Here is a 20,500-nt window from a genome sequence, read left to right as displayed (position 1 = left end):
GCAGAGCAAACTGTGCCCTAATACCTCCAATTTGTCCGTGAGTCTCCAGACCTGGGCCCCACCTGTCCTATTTCAGCTAGGTTTCAATCCTGTGGAACACCCCAAGGTGGCATCCCACACTGTCTCCCTTTTTGGCATGCTGGTGCAAGACAAGCCTGGGATTTCTAAACCCAAGTGTCCTGCTGACCTGGGGAGGATCCTGTGTCATGTGAGCAGGACTCTACATTGTTGGCTTATGTGTGCCTAGGGCCACAGCTGAGTCCTGCTTGTTTCTAAGACAGCCAGAGCCTGGAGCACAGGAAGGAGTATGGCATGGGGGTGTGTGGGGGGGGAGTATATTTCACCTCTTATGCCTCAGTTTGCTCATTCATAAGGGGCATCCATAAGGAGCAGGAAACAAAACTCAAAGTCCCCTCTAGCTATAGTGTGCTGTGACCAGGATAGAGGAGGAGGCTTGCTGCCTACCTTTTCCCCTTTTCTCCTTCCTCTCCTTTTGGCTTTTTCCCCATAGCATCAGCTTGTCTTGAGCTCTCCACATCTCCAGGTCTCAGTCCATTGCTTTCTTTCCATATGGTGCCCAGTATTTTCCTGCCTGCCTGCCTCTTCTTTTCGTGAGTCTGTGTGGACTTATCTTGCCTCCTCCGCCTCACACACATGCCCCTGCCCTCAGTCCTCTCCCTTTTCTGTAGTCATCTGTATTTCCCTCTCTAGTTTTCCCTGAATCTATCTCCTTCTGTCTCTCCTCCCTCCACCCATCTCATCCCCCCCATCTCTACTCTCCCTCTCTCTCCAGCCTCTGTCCTGCCTGGATTCTCCCGCTCACTCCCCCTTCCTTCCCCGCCCTCCGCCAGGCCCCCGCCCTCGGCGCGGCTCCCTAGTCCTTATTTGGCTGGGCGGGAGGGCAGGCGGGAGGTGGTGGCCCGCGGACAGGGGGCGGGCGCGGGGGCGGGCAGAGGAGGGTGGTGGGTGGTGCTGAAAGGACAGCTCCGCGGCGGCAGCGGCTGCAGCCGGGGGTGAGGAGCTGGTGCCCGGCGCGGAAAGCAGAGAGCGCAGCCATGCCCCAGGCCGCCTCCGGGGCAGAAGCAGGGGCGGCCGGGGCCGGGGCGCTGGCCGGATGCGCAGGGGGACTGGCGGCGGCCCGGGAGGGACGATGAAGCGGCAGAATGTGCGCACGTTGGCGCTCATCGTGTGCACCTTCACCTACCTGCTGGTGGGCGCCGCGGTCTTCGACGCGCTGGAGTCGGAGCCCGAGATGATCGAGCGACAGCGGCTGGAGCTGCGGCAGCTGGAGCTGCGAGCGCGCTACAATCTCAGCGAGGACGGCTACGAGGAGCTCGAGCGCGTCGTGCTGCGCCTCAAGCCGCACAAGGCCGGCGTGCAGTGGCGCTTCGCTGGCTCCTTCTACTTCGCCATCACCGTCATCACCACCATCGGTAACTACTCGCCGCACTGGGGGAGCAGAGCCCGGACCCGGGTGGTGGGGAGCCGCCTGCGGCTCAGGAGGGGTGGTCCCTGCGGAGAGGGGCTGGGCACCAAACCCGAGCACTCCCAGCAGCCCAGGCTCGCCCAGCGGGTCTGCTCTGCGGGGACCAGGACTCCGAGAAGGCGTCGATTTCTGGCTCCAGACCTGAATCTCCAGCTGGGCCAGCTCTAACTTGGCCCTGCCCGGCTATGAGAGGACCCCAGGGGACTTAAGTGTGTGAGAGGGACAGAAGCGGCCGGTGGAGGGTCGGGAGGAGGGGTGTGGCCGGGCTAGGCCCTGGAACTAGTGGTTGAGGGTAAGCGGCGGTGGGGCGGGAGCATGCCACTCCTCTGTGTCCCTGCGACTGGACTTCAGCACCCTGGTCCCCACTCTTGCTGGGTTTCAGAGGAGCACGCAGATACCTGTATACGACACTCTGAATACCTGAAACACCCTCTAACTGCGGCTCTGAGTGCTGCTTGAAGGGGGCTGTGTGTCCATGTGGATGGGGGGGGGGGTGTGTGTCCAGGAGTTTGGGTACCACCCAGCTAGCAGCTATAATTCTCTTAGGGCAGCAGAGAGCCAGATGCAATCCTGACAGCCTTCTTCCCCTGTGTCCTGGCACACAGTCTCCTCACAGGAATGGCTCCAGTTCTTTTCCAAGACAGGGGATGAGGATGTAGGAGGCCACACACACCCACATCCTCTGACAGCATAGGCACACAGGTACCCAGGGCGCAGGAGCGTGCACACACACACAGCATACAAATGGATGCTCAGGAAAGAAATGTCCAGCCAGGCCCTTCACAGTACTGTTCAATGTCCAGACATAATTATACACCTCATCTTCTCTTGAGACCCTGTTAGTCCAGCCTAGCTGTATCACAACAAGGCTGTGTGACCTTGGGCAAGTCCCTTCTGCTTGGATCTTGGTCTCATATCCCAACGAGTAGAAGTTGGCCAAAATGATCTAATGGCTCATCCCAGCTCCAACGTGCTTGGATTCTGAGATAGGAAACCCACCTTCCGCCAAAGCCATTGGGATGCCTCCAGAAGCTCTTTCCTCCATCTTCCCCACTCTTTCTCTCCCTGGCCCTGCTAATCTTGCCTTGGCTGAGCTCCCAGAGGCTCACTGCCATTTGGCAAGGCCCATGACAAAATGGCAATATCTTCCTGGGAGTCAATAGGAGCTGGGGTGGTAAAAGGCAGAGCTGGACATTGTCTATTCCCTGCAGAATTCTGTTCTGAAGCACTGCTGCTCAAGTGGGGGGGGGGGCACCCAAGACCTGTCCAGAGATACACAGGTTTGGTCTGCAGCTCCTCCTCTCTTACACCTCATGGCCACCTGCCTGGGTTTCATAGAGACTTAGTTCTTTAGGGAATCAGACTAAGAGTATCCTTACACCTTCTTTCTTTCATATATATTTTTTAATTTTTTATTTATTTGCAAACAGGGACAGAGAGAAGAGAGATAGAGAGAATGGGCATGCCAAGGCCTCCAGCCACTGCAGATGAACTCCAGATGCATGCTCCCATTACTGGGGAATCGAACCAGGGTTGTTAGGCTTTGCAGGCAAGTGCCTTAACTGCTGAGCCATCTTTCTCTAGCCCCCTTACACCTTCTTTCTCATTTCAATGCCAAGCCCCTGATTAGTGCCATTTTTCTTCTCAGTCTATTGATCCCTGGTTCCACAATAACCTCACAACTGACTTTCTTGCCTCCAGTCTTATCCCCACAGTAAATCACACCCCTCAAAAATGCTGCCAGAAAATTTTCCCAAAGTACAGTTCCTGTCACACTGATCTCTTCTAAAGTCCTTTGGGGCTCCCCACTACCCATGTAATCTGCTTTATGCTCCTCACCCAAAATTTAAGGACCTCTGTGTCTAGCTCCACCTCTGCGTCTGACTTCATTTCATACTTCTTACTTGCATGATCCCTCTGGCAGCCCAACTGTCCCCTGAGAACACCTTATGTGCTCATATTCAGCATGCCATTTTCTTGGACTTCTAGCCCTCCAAATCCAACTCAAATCCCAAAACCTCATAGGCCAATGCACTTGATGACTGCAGGACTTACTGTAGAGATGACCTAGGTGACCCAGTACAGACTCCTTTAAATGCTTATGTACATTTTACAGGGATAGTTTTAAAAAAAATTTTTTTTTATTTTCAAAGAGGGGAGAGAGACAATGGGTGCACAGGGCCTCCAGCTGCTGCAAATGAACTCCAGATGTATGTGCCACTCAGTGCATCTGACTTTACATGGGTACTGGAGAATTGGACTTGGGTTGTTAAGCTTTGCAGGCAAGTGCCTTAACTGCTAAGCCATCTCTCCAGCCCAAAGAGATAGTTTGTTCAAAATATTTTTATCTATTTATTTTCAAGCAGAGACAAAGAGGGAAAGAATGGTCATGCCAGGGCTCTAGCCACTGCAAATGAACTCCAGATGCATACACCACTTTGTGCATCTGGATTAAAGTGGGACTGGGGAATCAAACTCAGGTCATTAGGTTTTGAATTCAAGTGCCTTAACCACTAAGCAATCTCTCCAGCCCCTCCAAAGAAATAGTTCTGTCTCTCTCATGATATTGCAATTAATATTTATGTAGGCAGAGCTCTATAGATCTCACCACTGTGCCCCCAAGTATGGTGCCCAGAAGCCATGTGCACTCAGAAATACTATGGATGGATTTAGCATGTACAAAAATGACAGACTTGGCCCTATCCCACCAACCCTACCCTCCTTTCCAGAGTGTACATGATCCTCACCTAGAGAGATGCTGAAGGCTGGGGCTAGAGGTAGAGTGCTGTTCTGATGATTATTTATTTATACAATGCTGGGCAAAAAGAAAGATGCCAGCAGACCATCTCCTTGGCAATATGGCATTGCCCATTCCCTGCCTTGATCAGCCATTCCTGGCTTTTTGTCACTGCTCACTCTGGCTTTGCAAACTAAGCTGGAAGCTATCTATGGGGGGCTTTGTTCTAAGGAAATCTCCCTTGAGCAGTGATGGAATGTATGGAAGGTACTCTATGTTAGACTGTTTCTGATCCCAAACCCAAGTGTAGCAACCCTTATCCATGTGTCTCCTTGGGAACCTTTCTGGGCAGTCTGAGTAGAATAATGATATAACCTCCCATTTAGTCAGTACCTAGTGACCACAGTGGTGTCATCTCTTGGTTGAGTCTCAGACTTCCCAATTAATTGATGTTTCCAAGGCAGGAATTATTAGCTCTGTTGGTCATATGGGAAGGGGTCAGGTCAGGGAGGTGAAGAGAGCCACCCCAAGCCACCCAGCTGGTAAAAAGTGGTGTCAGAGCAGGAAGTGGGGTCTTCTGACTCCATGCTCAGAGCTGTGTCCCTGCTGGGCTCTTGGCTTCTTTGTTTTCCTCCATATGCTGTGGAGCCCAGGCCCAGCCAGCCCTGGCAGAACCACCTATGATGAAGTGCCCATGATGCCAGATTGCCAGGCAGTCATGAGCATCCTTGATTGGATGAAGGTCAGCAGGGACCAACTTAGTCATTCACCTGTTTAGTCACAGTCTCCACTCCCACCCCCTCATCCCCTGATCTCCCAGCCAGGGAACCCTTCCTTCTTGACTCCCTAAGTTCACCAGACACAAATGGAAACTCTTTCCTTGGGAAACCTCACCCTCCCTAGCTACTGAGTCATCAAACTCCTCCAGGTCCCAGCCCCCTCTATTCATAGCCTAACGCTGTCAGAGCAGGAAGGGGCCTGGGTATCAACTGGAACCATCACCTCCTCCTACAGAAAAGAAACCAGAGGGGTTCCAGGAGTCAGGCAATGAGAAGGGGAGTAAACCTGACTCCTAGGCACCATATTCTTTCTTTGTGAATGGTACCTGTTAGTACTTGTGGTTTTTTAAATTTATTTTGCAATCCCAGGGACAGAACCCAGGGCTTCCTGCATGCTAAGCAAGCCATCAACCACTTAGCTACATCCCCTGTTACCTGTATCAATGGTGGCAGTAGTAACAATAATAGTAATGAAGCCTCCATTTATTTTCATGCTCTGGCAAGCTCTATTCAGACATTTTGTACTCCTCATTTAATTTTTATCAACCCTTCAACATAGGTATTATTACTCCCACTTTTCAGCTATGGAAATGAAGACTCCAAGTTTCACATCCATGGCTTCAGAGCTTGAAAAGAAAGCCCCCTCACAGACTCAGAGGGTCCCAAAGTACCAAGACACCTAGCTGTCTCTTCCCTGGCCAACTACCCCACAGGAAGGAGACTAGCTCCAGTGCCTAGCCTGCTGCTCCCCATAGCCTGATGTCAGACCCAACATGCATAAGCCAGAGCTATGTCCAGCTCTAGGTGGCCCCTGAAGCTGCTGCAGATTCACCGGTGCTGGTTCACCCACAGCAGTCCTAAAATCCTTAGCTTTAAGGCCACAAGAGACTAGATGATCTGCTGATGGAGCCCAAGCAGAAAACTGATGCTGCCTTCCAGCCTGTCCTCAGCTGAGTACAGCCTCCCATGGCTTGCCACATGGCTTGGGGACCCTGAGGTTGGGTTTAAACAGGTAGTTCAAGAGAGAACTTGAACTTTTTTATATGTTTTCCAGAGGTAAGACTCCTCAAATCACATGACCTTATAATAAAAGAAAGGCAGTATTAGTGAACATTCAACCACTCAGAGAACTTAATTACTTGTTCAAGGTCACACAGAAAGTTGACTGCTTTGATGAGACTTAGATGTTTAGAAGACCAGAGTGGAGTCCTCTGAATTAGCCTGCTTTCCTCATGCCCCATCAGTTTTCACTTCTAAGCTCTCTCTTGACCTCCCTGAGGAAAGGAAAGAGCAGCCCAGCCTAGGATAACCCCTAGGCCCTCTCAGCATTGCTTTCCTCCATGCCCACAAGTAAGCTCCTCTACTTTGACCCCACAAGCCTTTTCTACAGGGTGGTAGAGGGACTCTAGCCCTAACTTGGAAACCAGAGTACCTGGCTGCATCTCAACAAGCACATCCAACAAACACGTCATCCTATATCCCTGCATTGCCACCAGCTGTATGTCCTTAGATAAGTTATTTAATCTGTCAGAGCTCCTTTTGTCACTTATAAAAAGGGAATAATATTAGCTGTCTCCTGGGTTGAAATGGAATCATGCAAAGATAGTGTTGGGTGCAACATGGTGGTCATTTAGTAAATAGTATATGCAGTATTTACCATCATTAATGTTATTACTCTTATATTATGACTTCTCCCATGAAGGGAACTGTTCAGTCTCCTCAGGACTGCCATGGCAAAGCTACCCTTGCTCCTTCCTAACAGGTGGGGACAGAAGGGCTGGGGACCAGAAAGCTACCATATTCCTTTGTCTTATCCTCCCAATCCCACTATACCCCAGATTTCCCATCTCCTTTTCCACATCTGGAGCCTACCTGACATACAAGTTCAGGGATAATACCACCTCCTCTGAGCAAGCAGACATCTAAAAATGTCCAGGAAGAGTGAAGGCCCCGGTGGTAGGGGAATATGCCTGGATTGGAGAAAGGCAACCAAAGTTCTAGTTCTGCCTAAATCAGTTGCTGGTCCTCTAAGACTATTGGTCTCCTCATCTAAACATGGATGCATTTGACCATAGGTCCTTCTGGTTCTCCCACGCCTTCTACTTCCATCTCCAGTCACCACACACTCCAATGGGGGAGCTGCAGGTGTGAAGGGAGTGGGAGTGAGAATACGACAGAAATAGTAGATATACAACTGGCCACAGTGAGGAGATCAGGACAAACACAATAAGTATTTTCAAAGGGCACATCAACAAGCACAGATGAATATAGTGCACAACACCACTATTAACAGCTTTCAGCTGGCAGCACCAACTGTCCATGAGTTGATTTTGTAACAATTTTAAAAAGAATAAAAGTAAGAATACTTTTTTGTGCATAGCCAACCAGCAACAAGGGGAGATAGCAAGCTCTAACCAAGACCACTGTCATTGTTGGCCTAGGCAAACCTCAGCAGGGACCCAGGATGGGCGTCCCCCTCCCAACTCCATACCATTCTTTTTTTAAATTTTATTTATTTATTTATTTGAGAGAGGGAAAGAGGGAGAGAGAGAGAGGAGAGAGAGAGAGAGAGAAAGAGAGAGAGAGAGAGAGAGAGAGAGAGAGAGAGAGAGGGAGAGAATGGGTGTGCCAGGGCTTCCAGCCACTTCAAACGAATTCCAGATGCATGCGCCACCTTCTGCATCTGGCTTACATGGGTCCTGGGGAATTGAACTGAGGTCCTTTGGATTTTCAGGCAAGTGCCTTAACCACTAAGCAATCTTTCCAGTCCTTCATCCCATTCTTGAATGCAGGGAACTGGCATGTGTCTAAAACAGGCCAGGTGCTGCCCTGACATTTCTCATTACGAGTGTTCCCACACTACCCTACTCAGAGAGGTTAAGAAATTTGCTCAAGACCCCAAGAATATAAATGTCATCCCCAAGACCTACATTCAGACCTGTAGGGGTATCTTTTCCAAAATCATTCTCCCCATGGAGCCTCTGTGATTTTGTCAATGAACAAATGATATAGAATGAGTATAAGGGTCTATGCAGGGCAGTGAGATTCTGCACAGAACATTTAGCTCAAAGAGGAATTACCTCAATGTACACAGGAACCAAGAAGAGGCTTTCAAAGCATCATACTTACAGTGAAAATAAGAGCTGGGCTTGAGCTCTGGTGCATGACCCTCCTGATAGCCTCTGGTCCTCAGAGAACCACATGACAAATGCCTGTTGTGGCAGCACAGAGAACAGTAAAGCACCCAGCTGCCACCACTGCCTCCCAGGCCATGCACACTGCTTCATTTAGAAACTGCCCATGCTCAGGCAGCTGCCAGGGACCACCTGGGACCTGACTCTCACCTGGAGCTACCAGGCCCTGGTAGCTACCCCAAGCCATGCATCTACTTACATTTACTAGTACATTTAGCTATAGCTGAGAGCAGGCAAGGTCTCCTGGTCTGGTAACCTCTCTGTAGTTGAGCCTCCTGCCTCACTAGGCTGGCAATGACCTTCCACTTTTACCCTTCACAAAAGCATGTTCCTTATAAATTCTGTGCCCCCTCCTGCTTTCTCTAGTAACACAGCTCTACAGAGAGGGGCACGTGGCTTCCATGGGCAGCAGCCTGGCATTTGTGCCTGTGCCAGGTACTAACTTCCACCTCCCCCTAAGCCTTATGATCTCTCTCTCTCTCTCTCTCCATATATATATATATCCTTCCCTCCCTCCCTCTATTCCTCTCTCCCTCCCTCCATCATCCCAACTATATGGAATGGGGATCCAGCTAGAGAGCTGAGGAAAGGGCTGAGCCCGTGAGGGAGGCTTCCCTAAATTGATTAGTGTGGTGGGGGAGGAGGGGCTGACTTAGGTGGATTAAATGCAGATCTTGAATCAGTGGCTCTGGATCTGGGCCTAAGATTCTGCATTGTAGCAAGCCCAAGGATACAATGCTGTTAGATCTGTGGCCCACATTTTTTAAAAAAAAAACTGTTAAGAAATACAATTTTCTAAAACTATAAGCATACATATAGTAATTTCCTTATATCTCAAGTTTTTTAATACAACACATTTATCAAATCCTGAAACAATGTCATTAGAGTCCCATTGCCTGGTGAGGTTTCCCTCCCTTCCAAATTGTACCTTGTCTTGAGAAAAGAGGCACAAGATAGTTTGGGGTGATTACAAGTGACAGGGCTCAAGGTCTAAAAGGATGGTAGGCTCCAAAAGCAGCCTCCATGTTGAAGGAATGGGGCAGCTGGCCAGACCTCTTCCCTCCATTTCCCTAGCCAACTGCATGTGACTATTGGCATTTAAAAAGAAGAGAGCTGGGTGTGGTGGTGCATGCTTTTAATCCCAGCACTCAGGAGGCACAGGTAGAGGATCACCGTGATTTTGAGGCCACCCTGAGACTACATAGTGAGTTTCAGGTCAGCCTAGGCCAGAGTGAGACCCTACCTCAAAAACCAAAAAGAAAAAGAAAAAAGAAGAAGATCCAGGGATGTAACACAGTGATAGAGTGTCTAGAACAAGGCCCTGATTTGATCCCTAGCACCACAAAAAAGTAAATAAATAACACAAAACTACCCCTCCACTTTGTTCTATACAAAACATGGCAACAGCCAACAGTGGCTGAGTAACCAAATGAAGATGTGAAAGGTTGGAAGCCTCCACATTTTGAGTAGCCTGGTTTCATGAACCAGTCATGCAATGTGCACTGTGGTTTTAGTAAAAAGAATGTTTGGAGCTGGAAAATCCCTTAGGGATGGGACCTAAAAGCTGTGCATCCTTTCCTGGGGCTCAGAGAAGTAGTTTTTTTGCCCCACTGGAGCCAGCTATGACCCTGGAGCCACATGTAGTAGCTGAATCATAAGATGGGGAGAAGTGAAGAGAGGGAGGAAAAGAAACAGAGAAAAGGCCTGTCCCATGGAGACAGCAGATAGCCAGAGTTTGCTGGTCCTCAGCTGTCACACTTCTCCCACTCTACACACATACACACTTGTGCACACATATATGCATGTGTGTATATTTTATGCCAAGGAAATTCCTCATATCAAGAAAGAGCTGGTGCCCCAGAGACTAAACACCAAAACTGGAAGTGACCTCTTCCTACAGGGCCCCTGCCAGTCTTGAGCTGTGCGCAAGATGCTAAAACAAATGACCACAGACTGCATGGCTGGTGGTTACACAATATTCATTATTTCTCACAGTTCTGGGGACTGGGAAGTCCTAGTTCAAGGTGCCCACAAATTGGGTGTCTGGTGAGGACCTGCTTCTTGGTTTTTATGTGGCTACCTTCTTTTTTTTCTATACTAAGGATGAACATAGGGCCTCCTGCATGCTAAGCAAGTACTATGTGATTGAACTACATCCACAGCCCTCTTTTAATTTTTTTCTATTTTCATTATTTATTTGTGTATATGTATGTGTTGATGTATATGTGTTTGCCATGATGCATATGTGGAGGTTAATGGACAACATCAAGTGTTTCTCTTCTCTTTCTACCCTTGTGAGACAGGGTCTCTCTTGCCACTACTGCTGGCAAGCTTCCAGATTCTCCTGGCTCTGCCTTCTGTTCCTGTAGGCACATTGAGATTACAGGCTCCATATACAACTTTGCATCTGCCCAGCCCTCTTTTTGATTTTTTGACAAATATTTTATTTATTTGAGAGAGTGAGAGAAGCACATAGAGAGAGAATGGGCTCACCAGGGCCTTTAGCCACTGCAAATGAACTCCAGACACATGTGCTACCTTGTGCATCTGACTTACATGGGTACTGGGAAATCAAACCTGGGTCCCTAGGCTTCACAGGCAAGCACCTTAACCAACAAGTAATCTCTCCAGTCCCCTCCTTTTTTATCATTTATTTATTTGAGAGAGAGAGAGAAGGGGAGAGATAATAGGCTCACCAAGGCCTCTAACCACTGCAAATGAATCCCAGATGCATGAGTCACCTGGTGCACCTGGCTTACATGAGTACTGGGGAATTGAACCTGGATCCTTAGATTTCACAGCAAGTGCCTTAACTGCTAAACCATCTGTCCAGTCCCCAATCCCCTCTTTTTAATTTTTATTTTGAGACAGGGCCTCATTAAGCTACTCAGACTGCCCTTGAACTTGCTTTGTAGCCCAGAAGTCCTTGAACTTTTGATCCTCTTGCCTCAGAGTATCTGAGATCACAAACTTGTATCACTAGGCCTGTCTCCATCCTCTTGTGGCAGAAACACAAACACACACACACACACACACACACACACACACACACGCATGCATATATACCTGTCTCTTCTAGTAAAGGCACTAATCCCACTGAGTAGGGCTCCACCCTCATAACTTAAGGCACGAACACCAACACTAGAGTTTGTGTTTGTGCAAATTTGGGAAGACACAGGCATGTAGTCCATCCTATTGCCCAATATCCCAAGGGCAATATGGTCCATTCTCCATTAGAAGAAACATCTGATAATTGTTTCTTCATTCAAGAAGGGGCCCTGCCTCTCACATTCAGTCTGGAAGGGACTCCCTCTGAAGCCCTGGCCAATAGTCCCATAGCATCTTAGACAGCCTGTTGCAGGTGTTCAATGCAGGCGACAACAAGAGGCTTCTTTTCTTCTGAATCCATCAGGCCACCTGTGTTTGCAAATTTTTAATTAATTAATTTATTTATTTGAGAGAGAGAGAGAATGGGAAGATTAGGGCCTCTAGCCACTGCAAACAAACTCAAGATGCATGCATCACTTTGCACATCTGGCTTTGTATGGATACTGAGAAATAGAAACCTGGGTTTTTTGGCTTTGCAGGCAAGCACTTTAACTGCTAAGCCATCTCTCTAGCCCTGTGTTTGCAAATTTTAATAGGAGCATTAACAACTTAGGAAGCAATCAGAGGAGAGGAGTAGTATGTCAAGTGAAGGACACTTGGAGGGGCATAGAGAGCAAAAGAATCCCCATTAAGTCTCTGCCAGACTATGGGGAGGTAAAAGGATCAATCTTATTCTAAGCAAACCCACAGAGTTGAACCAATACCAGCTGAGAGTCCAGAGAAAGATTTAATTCTATCCAGTATAGGGCAGGACTTATTAAAGTTGAAGTTAGCCAAAGATAGCTTATGCTGCCTCAAAAGATAGTGAGCTCCTCATCACAGGAATCAGACAAACAGACATTGGCTGAACATGTGGTAGAGACCACCACATAGGTCAGACTTTATCCAGAGAAGCAGAACTAGCTGGAGATCCATATGAAAAAATATACTGCAAGGATCCGGCTTATGGGATGGTAGGGCAGACCGATCAGTCCAAATGCCACAACACAGGACATCAAGAAATGCAGATTAAAACTTTCTATATTTGTGCTGTAGAATACTTTTGTAGGTAGAATACTTTCTCAAGCAGATCTGTAAATCATTTTAACTGATTGAACCAGACCTAGTCAGGCTATATGGGATAATAAATTATTTTAGATTATAATCTAGGGCCATCCCAGACTCCTTTACTCAAAGCCAGCTGATTATGAACTTTAATCACATCTGCAAAGTGTCTTCCTAGCAAGCCTTAAATTGGTGTTTGAATAATTAGGGGCATACATAAGACTAGGAAGTGGAAGCATAATCATCAGCTTTCAAGTGATGCCTTGAGTTCTTTAGGAGGTAGCCCAAGGAGTTAAATCACCCAAAGTGGAGCTCAGTAGTGCTCCATAGAACCCTTCCAGACAGTACTGGCTTTTCCTTCATTTCAGTTCAGTTTCTCAACAACCACTGAAATCTCTTGAAGTTGCCTATTTGCCAGGTTCCATACAAGGAAAGCTGTGTGACATCACACAACTAAGACCTAGATCCTTCCCACAAGGACCTGGGGTCTAATAGAATCATGGAAAATCCATATTGAATGGTATACATGCTGAAACCAAGTGGAGTCTCCTCAGAGGGATCTGAGTTGATCTGATGTAGCAGGACCTGCAGTAGGTTTCAATAGGGAGTGAGGACTTTGGGGATGAAGACTGTAAATGTGAATTTCAGAGGACTGGGAGCAGAATACTGCTGGTTGGAGGTCATGAGTATGCCCAAGGCAGGGTGGCCAGGAGCAGAGCCTGCAGGCCCAGGACTCTGGTGGGTGGGCTTGACTTGACAAGCATGGGGAAGCAAGCGGTGGTACACCCAACCTGTCTTTACCAGTGGGTACCCAGTGACCTCAGTTGAACCAGTGAGTGATGGTGACCCAAACCATAATGTCTCATTTCCCTTTCAGCCAGGTCACCTTTCAGCCTACATCTGGCCCTCAGAGCACAGTTGAATCCCTTCCCCTGCATTTTCTCTTTTCTGGACCAATGGTCCACTCCAGAGGTCAGATCAGACACAACCTCATCAAGGTATGCAGGAAACCCTGGGATAATGCTGAGCCACAGGATCTGATGTGGATATTTTCTGTAAGGAGAGCCCAAGAAACCTGCTCTCAAACCCTGCTCCTCTCCCACACACTCTCTACCCACCCTTTTTGCTTATTTGTTTGTTTGTTTTGGCTTTTCAAGGTAGGGTTTCACTCTAGCTCAGCCTGATCTGGAATTTACTATGTAATCTCAGGGTGGCCTTGAACTCTCGGCAATCCTCCTACCTCTGCCTCCCAAGTGCTAGGATTAAAGGCGTGTGCCACCACACCTGGCTCCTCACCCTTTTTAAGTCCACATTTCTGAACCCTAAACATCTCTTGCTTGACTTCTGCTCTAGGCTCTGAAGTTTGACATGAACTCCATATCCTTTATCGGGAATAGGCAGGGCTTTTCCTAACCATGGCTCTGATTCTGAAATGGCCCTCTCGGACACATCTAGAGTGTCACATTCTAGCACACAGGTCATAGCATTGTCTGGGATTGGGAGCTTTTTTCAGAGATCTGAACTGTGAGACCACATGGGACAGAATGGAAACAGAGACACCAGGCATGATAGCTCTTTCCTTCAGGACAGGGCCTAGTCCTCCTGCCTCTGCAGAGGGCTCCTCAGGTCTTGGGAGGTCCTGCAAGGGACAGAGAAATTCTAGTAAGGAATAAGACCCTGATCAATCCAACCAATGATTCTGCCCCAGGCCATTCCACACAAGTCATAGACCTGGCAGGAAGCCAGCCGTCACTCTCCACAAAGCCTGCCTTAGTTTCTACAATCATGAAGAAGGCTGCTGTACTTTGGGCTGTTACACTGGTCTGGGCTCTTTGTATGCACTACCTCATTCAGTTCTCACAGCTGCCCCAAGAGGAGGCGCTGTCTAATTCCCATTATACAAATGAAGACCCTGAGGCATGGTCTGGGGAGGGTTTGAGGAATGTATCTAGTCACCACTGATGGCAAATGGCAGACATGGCTGTGTTCTGCATGCACAGCGCTTAGTCACACAGTATTTCTTCTGAGTTTCACATCAACTAGAGGTATGAACATTATTATTCCTACTTTGCCAACAAAGAACCTGGTCTTGAAATGAGAAAGCCACTTCCTGTACTTCACAGTTACTAAATGTGGGACCAGAGTCAAATCAGACCTGCCAACCTTAAACTCAGCCCCTCCTCTCAGAATCCAAGTGCCCTCAGCCATAGGCAATGTCTAGAGGTGGGTTATTTATATAGTACAGCTGTAGGAACCTCACAGAGATAGAGTCAGCCTGTGGAGGATGGAGAAGTATTGGAGGGAGCTGTCTTTGACATGTATTTGTCATCTCACTGAACAGAAGGGTTCTCTGAGTGATGTGTCTTAAGAGGAGCCACTGAAGGAAAGAGAACCTTGTTGGGGTGACTTAAGCAACTCACTTGCTCCCCTTTAGGGAGTTAGGACGAAGAAGAGACAGGCAAAGTGGCCCTGTCGTGCTTGGTAGGAAGATTGTCCTACTTGGTGGAGCCAGAGGCATGAGTGTTAGGCACCTGCTCTGGGAGTGTATTCACCAGGCCTATGAGAAATCTAAGAGCTTCACACTTTTTGTTTTGTTATTGTTATTGTTTTGTCTTCTTTTGTTTTCCATATTTGGGAAAGAACCTAGGACCTGGGTATATGAGGCAAAACTTCTATACTGAGCAACATCCACAGCTCTTTTGTTGCTTTAACTTTTTTGCAGTTTCTTTTTAAATACTTTTATTTATTTGCATGCAGAGAGAGACAGAGAGAATGGGCATGACAGGGCCTTTAGCCTCTGTAAACAAACTCCAGTCCTAATGTGCCATCTCTCCAGCCCTTGTTACTTTAACTTTTATTTATTTATTTGCATGTGTATGAGGTGGTTGTGTGTTTGTGTGTGTATAGTTGAATGGGCACACGTGTATATGGAAGCTAACTGTCAATGTCAGGTGTCTTCCTCAATAATTCTCCAACTTAACCTTTGAGACAAGTTCTCTCACTGAACCTAGAGCTCACCATTCAGCTAGACTTCTTAGCCAACAGGCCCTAGGAATCTCCTCTCTGCCTCCCTTCCACTGGGATTATAGGCATGGCTTAGCCACACCCATCTTTTTACCTAGGTTCTGGGAATCCAAACTCAAGTCCTCATGTTTGCATGGCAAGTAACCTGCCCACTGAGACACCTTCCCAACCCCTCTTTTATTAGTTTTTGTTTTAAAACAGCATCTCACAAAATTCCCAGGCTGGCCTTGAAATTGCTCTATAACCCTTGAACTTGAGGCCTTCCTGCCTCAATCTCCCAAGTAGCTGGGATTACAAGTGTGTACAACCAGGCCACAGCTCATCTCTTCCTGCACCCTGGTCCAGTCTCATCTTATCTGGAAGAAAGGTTGGATGACATCAGTGGTTCCTAAGGAATCTGGGAAATTGCCATAATGCCATCTTGCTGTCCATCTGAGCCTTTGATCTTCAAGAATGGTCATAGTCGGTCTCTACCTCCCTCACTAAATGCACTGGATCCAAAGCCCAAGGCTGAGTAAGGTGTTAGGGTATGATCCACAGGTCCAAAAAATGCCCCACAAGTATTTTGAGACTGCAAACCACTGGAAGGATCTGTTGGGCCAGCCCCTGGCCCTTCAGACATCCAGTGTGTACAACCAGGCCAGATGAGTCTCAGGTTTTAAGATTTCTAGGTGATGGGAGCCTACAGCCCAGTGGTAACCAGAAAAAGAGAAGAGAGCTTGTTAGAATAAGCATTCTGTCCTGAAGAGGCCAAGCCACCTGTCAGCTACAGGTGTTTGCTTTCTGAATTTTCTTGGCACCTCAGCAACACTCAAGGGTGGCTGACAAGGAACCTTTGCTAGTTTAATCCAGCACTCCTAGAATGAGCCAGGTGGCAGAGTTAGCAGGAATTAGTATAGATGGCCCCAAGAGAAAGACATACCCACCACACCCACCCACTGCCAGAGGAGGAGATTAGGTGGGCCTATGGGGGTTCTTAGAGGTAGCGTGTGTCTCTTCCTTCCTGTTGTTGCTCTCAGGTTTCTCTCAAACAACCCTAGAGGAGGGGAGGCATCCTCAGGATCCTCAGCATCCTCAGGGAACAAATTGAGGCAAGGCTAGCCCTTCTTTAGCATGGCTCTGAGTCATGGATTTTCCACTGCAAGGGTCCTGTCTTGTCCTCCTCCAGGCAGGAGCAAAGAGAACAGATTTAAAACTAAGCTCTATTGTTACCTCCCTCCTCTTAGACCCCGTGCCCAGGTAAATGCCCCAGAGTCCCAAGCACTTATCTTCCTTCTGTTCCCTTTCTAGCCCACAGGGTCACCCCATGTGCCCAAGGATAGGTCATGTTTCCTACTGTGAGCTATGACAGAGGGTTTACCTTAGGGCAAATGAGCTAAGGAAGGTAGAGGTGATAAGGTCAATAAAGTCATCTCAAATGCAAGAGGGAACCTTGAGAGTTAAGAATTGTCACCTCCACTGTGTCTCTGCTTTTCACTGACTGTGAGACCATTACAAAGTCCCACATGACTCCATCCTAACTTGGGAAGAGTGGAATTGGTAGAGCTACACACACTTTAGAACTGAGTCTCTATAAGGCCTATTTGGCCTCCCATCCTAGCATATCCTATGAAGCACACTGTCCAGGATTGCATTATTGTCTTCACCCTATGCTGCCCAGGGCCCTCAGGGGTTCTTCCTCTGTGGCTAATCCCAAGAATAGAGCTTTGTCCAGGATCTCCAAGTCCCCTTGCTGGAAAGGGCATTTCTGGCTGTGACCAAGGTCTTGAGTGAGGCCACAGCACCAGCCAGTGGGACTGCTGGAATGCAAAAGCCTCCCACCTGGAAAAGGAAGGGGAGGTGCTTCAGATTGTCAGCTCCCACAGTAGCCCCTATACTGAAGTCAGGAAAGTATCATCCCAGGAGCAGGCTAACTTCAGCCAGGGCCTTCTAACTGGGTATCCAGAAACAAGACTGCAGACAGAACCAACCAACCCGGGTTATAAACTAATGGCCAGTCCTGTCCAGGACTTGAGCTGGCTCTGAGGATTCCAAGATCCTGGGAGCTGACATCCTGTTCATGGGCCACTCTTTACCATCTTACCCAGACCAGAGATCTACTGGATGTCTGAAGGCCAGGGGCTGGCCCAACAGATCCTTCCAGTGGTTTGCAGTCTCAAAATACTTGTGGGGCATTTTTTGGACCTGTGGATCATACCCTAACACCTTACTCAGCCTTGAGCTTTGGATCCAGCACATTTAGTGAGGGAGGTAGAGACCGACTATGACCATTCTTGAAGATCAAAGGCTCAGGTGGACAGCAAGATGGCATTATGGCAATTTCCCAGATTCCTTAGGAACCACTGATGTCATCCAACCTTTCTTCCAGATAAGATGAGACTGGACCAGGGTGCAGGAAGAGATGAGCTGTGGCTGCCCCAGTTCCTAGCAGATAAGCCCTCTGACACCCATCTCAGGGTCCCCACAGTCATCCCTTCCCCTTTTATCTGGTTGTTGTGAGCATCTTTCACATGTCTGAGACTATCCTAGGCCCCCAGGGCTCAGGGAGTCCAGAAAATAAGTCATGTTCTAATAAATATGCATGATCACAATGGTAAGAAGCACCTAGGAGACAGGAGAGCAAGAGGATGTGAAAGAGTGGAACAGATGGGCTAGAGAGATGGCTTAGCAGGTAAGCACTTGCCTGTGAAGCCTAAGGACCCCGGTTCAAGGCTCGATTCCCCAGGACCCACGTTAACCAGATGCACAAGGGGGCGCATGTGTCTGGAGTTCGTTTGCAGCAGCTGGAGGCCCTGGTGCACCCATTCTCTCTCCCTCTCTCTCTCTCTCTCTCTCTTTCTCTCTCTCTTTCTCTGTCTGTCGCTCTCAAATAAATAAATTTTTTTTGTTTCAAATAAATAAATTTAAAAAAATTTTTAAAAAGAGTGAAACAGATAACAAAGATGAGTAGCTAAGGTCACCTAAGGTCACTGAAGGTAGCTATCTCCCCAGGAGGGGCCTATGTAAAGCAGAAGTAGGGAAGAGTTTCCCAGGCAGGGAGACAACAAACACCAAGGCCCCAGGGAGGTAGTACTGGGGTATTTCAGGAAAAGGAGCAGAAAGTGCAATATGGCCTCAACATGCTCTAGGCTGTGATGTGTAGCTTGCAAAAAAGAACTATGGTGACTGGACCAGGTAATGTCAGGGGAGATTGAGAACATGAACAGATTAAGCTTCTTTGGGAAGCAGGGTAAACGGAACTTGCTGATAGAAAAGATGTCTGTATTGGGAGAGTGGGAAGAAGAGGCTGCCTGTGGGAGTCCATGGAAGAGAACAATCAAGCCTTGTTCCTGGTCTTTAATCTGAGCAATTTGGTAGGGGCTATCTTTTACCAAATGGAAAATGAAGTCTAGAGAGTAATGGGTTTGATACGGAGATTCAATACTTCTGCTGTAGACATCAAGGTCAATTTTGAAATGCTTGTGACAAATCCATGAAGGCAGTTAGACAGACAAGTCTGCAGCTCAAGGGAGAAATCAAAGCTGAGACAGAAACTCAGAAGGTAGAAATAATATTGAAAGTCATGTGCTGCATGAGATCAGCTGGGGACAGGGTAGAGCAGATGGGAACAGGAAAATATGACATCCTTACTCCAACAGTAGGAGATCAAGCAAGAAGTGAATGAAGACACATGGTATGGTGGCCCATGCCTGTAATCTCAGTAAATGGGAGGCTGATGCCAGAGGAACAGGAGATCAGGGTCAGCTTGGGCTACATACTGTCTTGAAAAATCAATGGTTAGGGATATAGTTCAATGGTACAGAGCTTGTCTAGGATATGCAAGATACTGGGTATGATCCCCTACGCTATAAGGTAGGAAGGGAGGCAAGGCAGGAGAGAAGAAGGGAAAGAAGCCGGGAAAGAGGAAAGGAAGTACCTAGTGGTATCACACATGCTATCCCAATAGCCAAGAGGAGTATTAAAGCAGTCAACTATGCCCACAGCTGCTGGGACATCAATCAGGTGCCTATGGAATAAGAGTCAGTGGATTTGGCAGCATGGTGTTCAAAGGGACATTGACCATGAAAAGTACCACATTCCACAGCTCCTTCTAAGCACAAAGGAAGGAAAGGGGGGGTGCCTTCTATACTTAAAGATCCTAAATTGGAATAGAGGAGCTGGACTGAATTCAAGGAAGGACTAAGTCAGGGCAGAAAAGCAACAATATGGCAGCTCCTTCTATTTGTAGGCAAATGCTCTACAAACTTCCTACAGAGGCCCAATAAGTAGTGGCCCATTATGCAAATTACGCCAAGACCCCTCCCCCAAGGTTCCCAGTCAGGAACCTGAGTCAACTCAGCACCCCTCCCACCTCCCCATCATCCCTATCCTTTGACCCCTCCTTGTCAGCTACCAGCAGCCTTAGCCTTAACCTCCCTCATCTCAAGAAGCTGTTTTTTTTTCTCTTTGTCCCTGCAAGTCTGTCCTCAGCTGTGTCCTCAGCTCAGCCCCATGTCCTTCCCTCCCTGCCAATGCAGGATTTCTCCTACCCTGTGCAAAAGGTGGGGGAAGCAAGAGCTTCCAAGAGCGTTGGGTAATGTAGGCCTGCAAGACAGGAGTATAGCCCTGCTTCTGACTCTCCCTGGGACAGAGAAAGCCTGGCCAGAATGTAGTTCAACCCCTCAAGTGAAGGGGGAGGGGGGAATAACAGGGAGGGAGAATTCCAGGGATATCTCTGGAGGCAGCCAGGTATAGACAATCAAAGGGCCCTGTACTTTTCCCTGGGTAGACAAGAAGGGCTGAGAGGCCCTCTTTAGAGAATGAAGTAGATGACAAATGGTGGTCATGAGTCCTCAGTTACTGGTAAAGCCAGTCATATTACTACCACTACAATGGTCTATTCAGAGAACAGAGTGGCCTAGGACCTCAAAGCTCCCTTTGGAGCTAGGCTGATTCCAGCAGGAAATTATGAGTGTCATCCGAAGAAAACGTGGAGTAGAGAGAATTCCTGGTCAGAGCTAGGGCCCTGGACTCCCCTCAGGCCTGGCCATAACTTCTAGGCCTGGGCCACCTTACTTCCAATTCACCTTCTGATCTTATCTTTGAGATATCCCTAGCTCTGACTTTGGAACTCTGTGACCCTGTCTAG

General features: G+C 48.0%; 1 protein-coding gene across 1 annotated transcript in view; it reads left to right on the top strand.

Moving 5' to 3' along the window:
* The first annotated feature begins 1,150 nt into the window (after window positions 1-1,150).
* Window positions 1,151-20,500, top strand: part of Kcnk3 (potassium two pore domain channel subfamily K member 3) — a 42,747-nt gene continuing 23,397 nt past the window's right edge. Inside the window, exon 1 of the mRNA XM_004669356.3 lies at window positions 1,151-1,433. Within this exon, the coding sequence (XP_004669413.2) occupies window positions 1,151-1,433 (283 nt within the window). The remainder of the gene's footprint in view (window positions 1,434-20,500) is intronic.

Source organism: Jaculus jaculus, chromosome 5 (assembly GCF_020740685.1).
Source record: "Jaculus jaculus isolate mJacJac1 chromosome 5, mJacJac1.mat.Y.cur, whole genome shotgun sequence".
Lineage (NCBI taxonomy): Eukaryota > Metazoa > Chordata > Mammalia > Rodentia > Dipodidae > Jaculus > Jaculus jaculus.
Note: the sequence above shows the minus strand (reverse complement) of the source record. Positions and strands in the feature narration are given on the sequence as shown.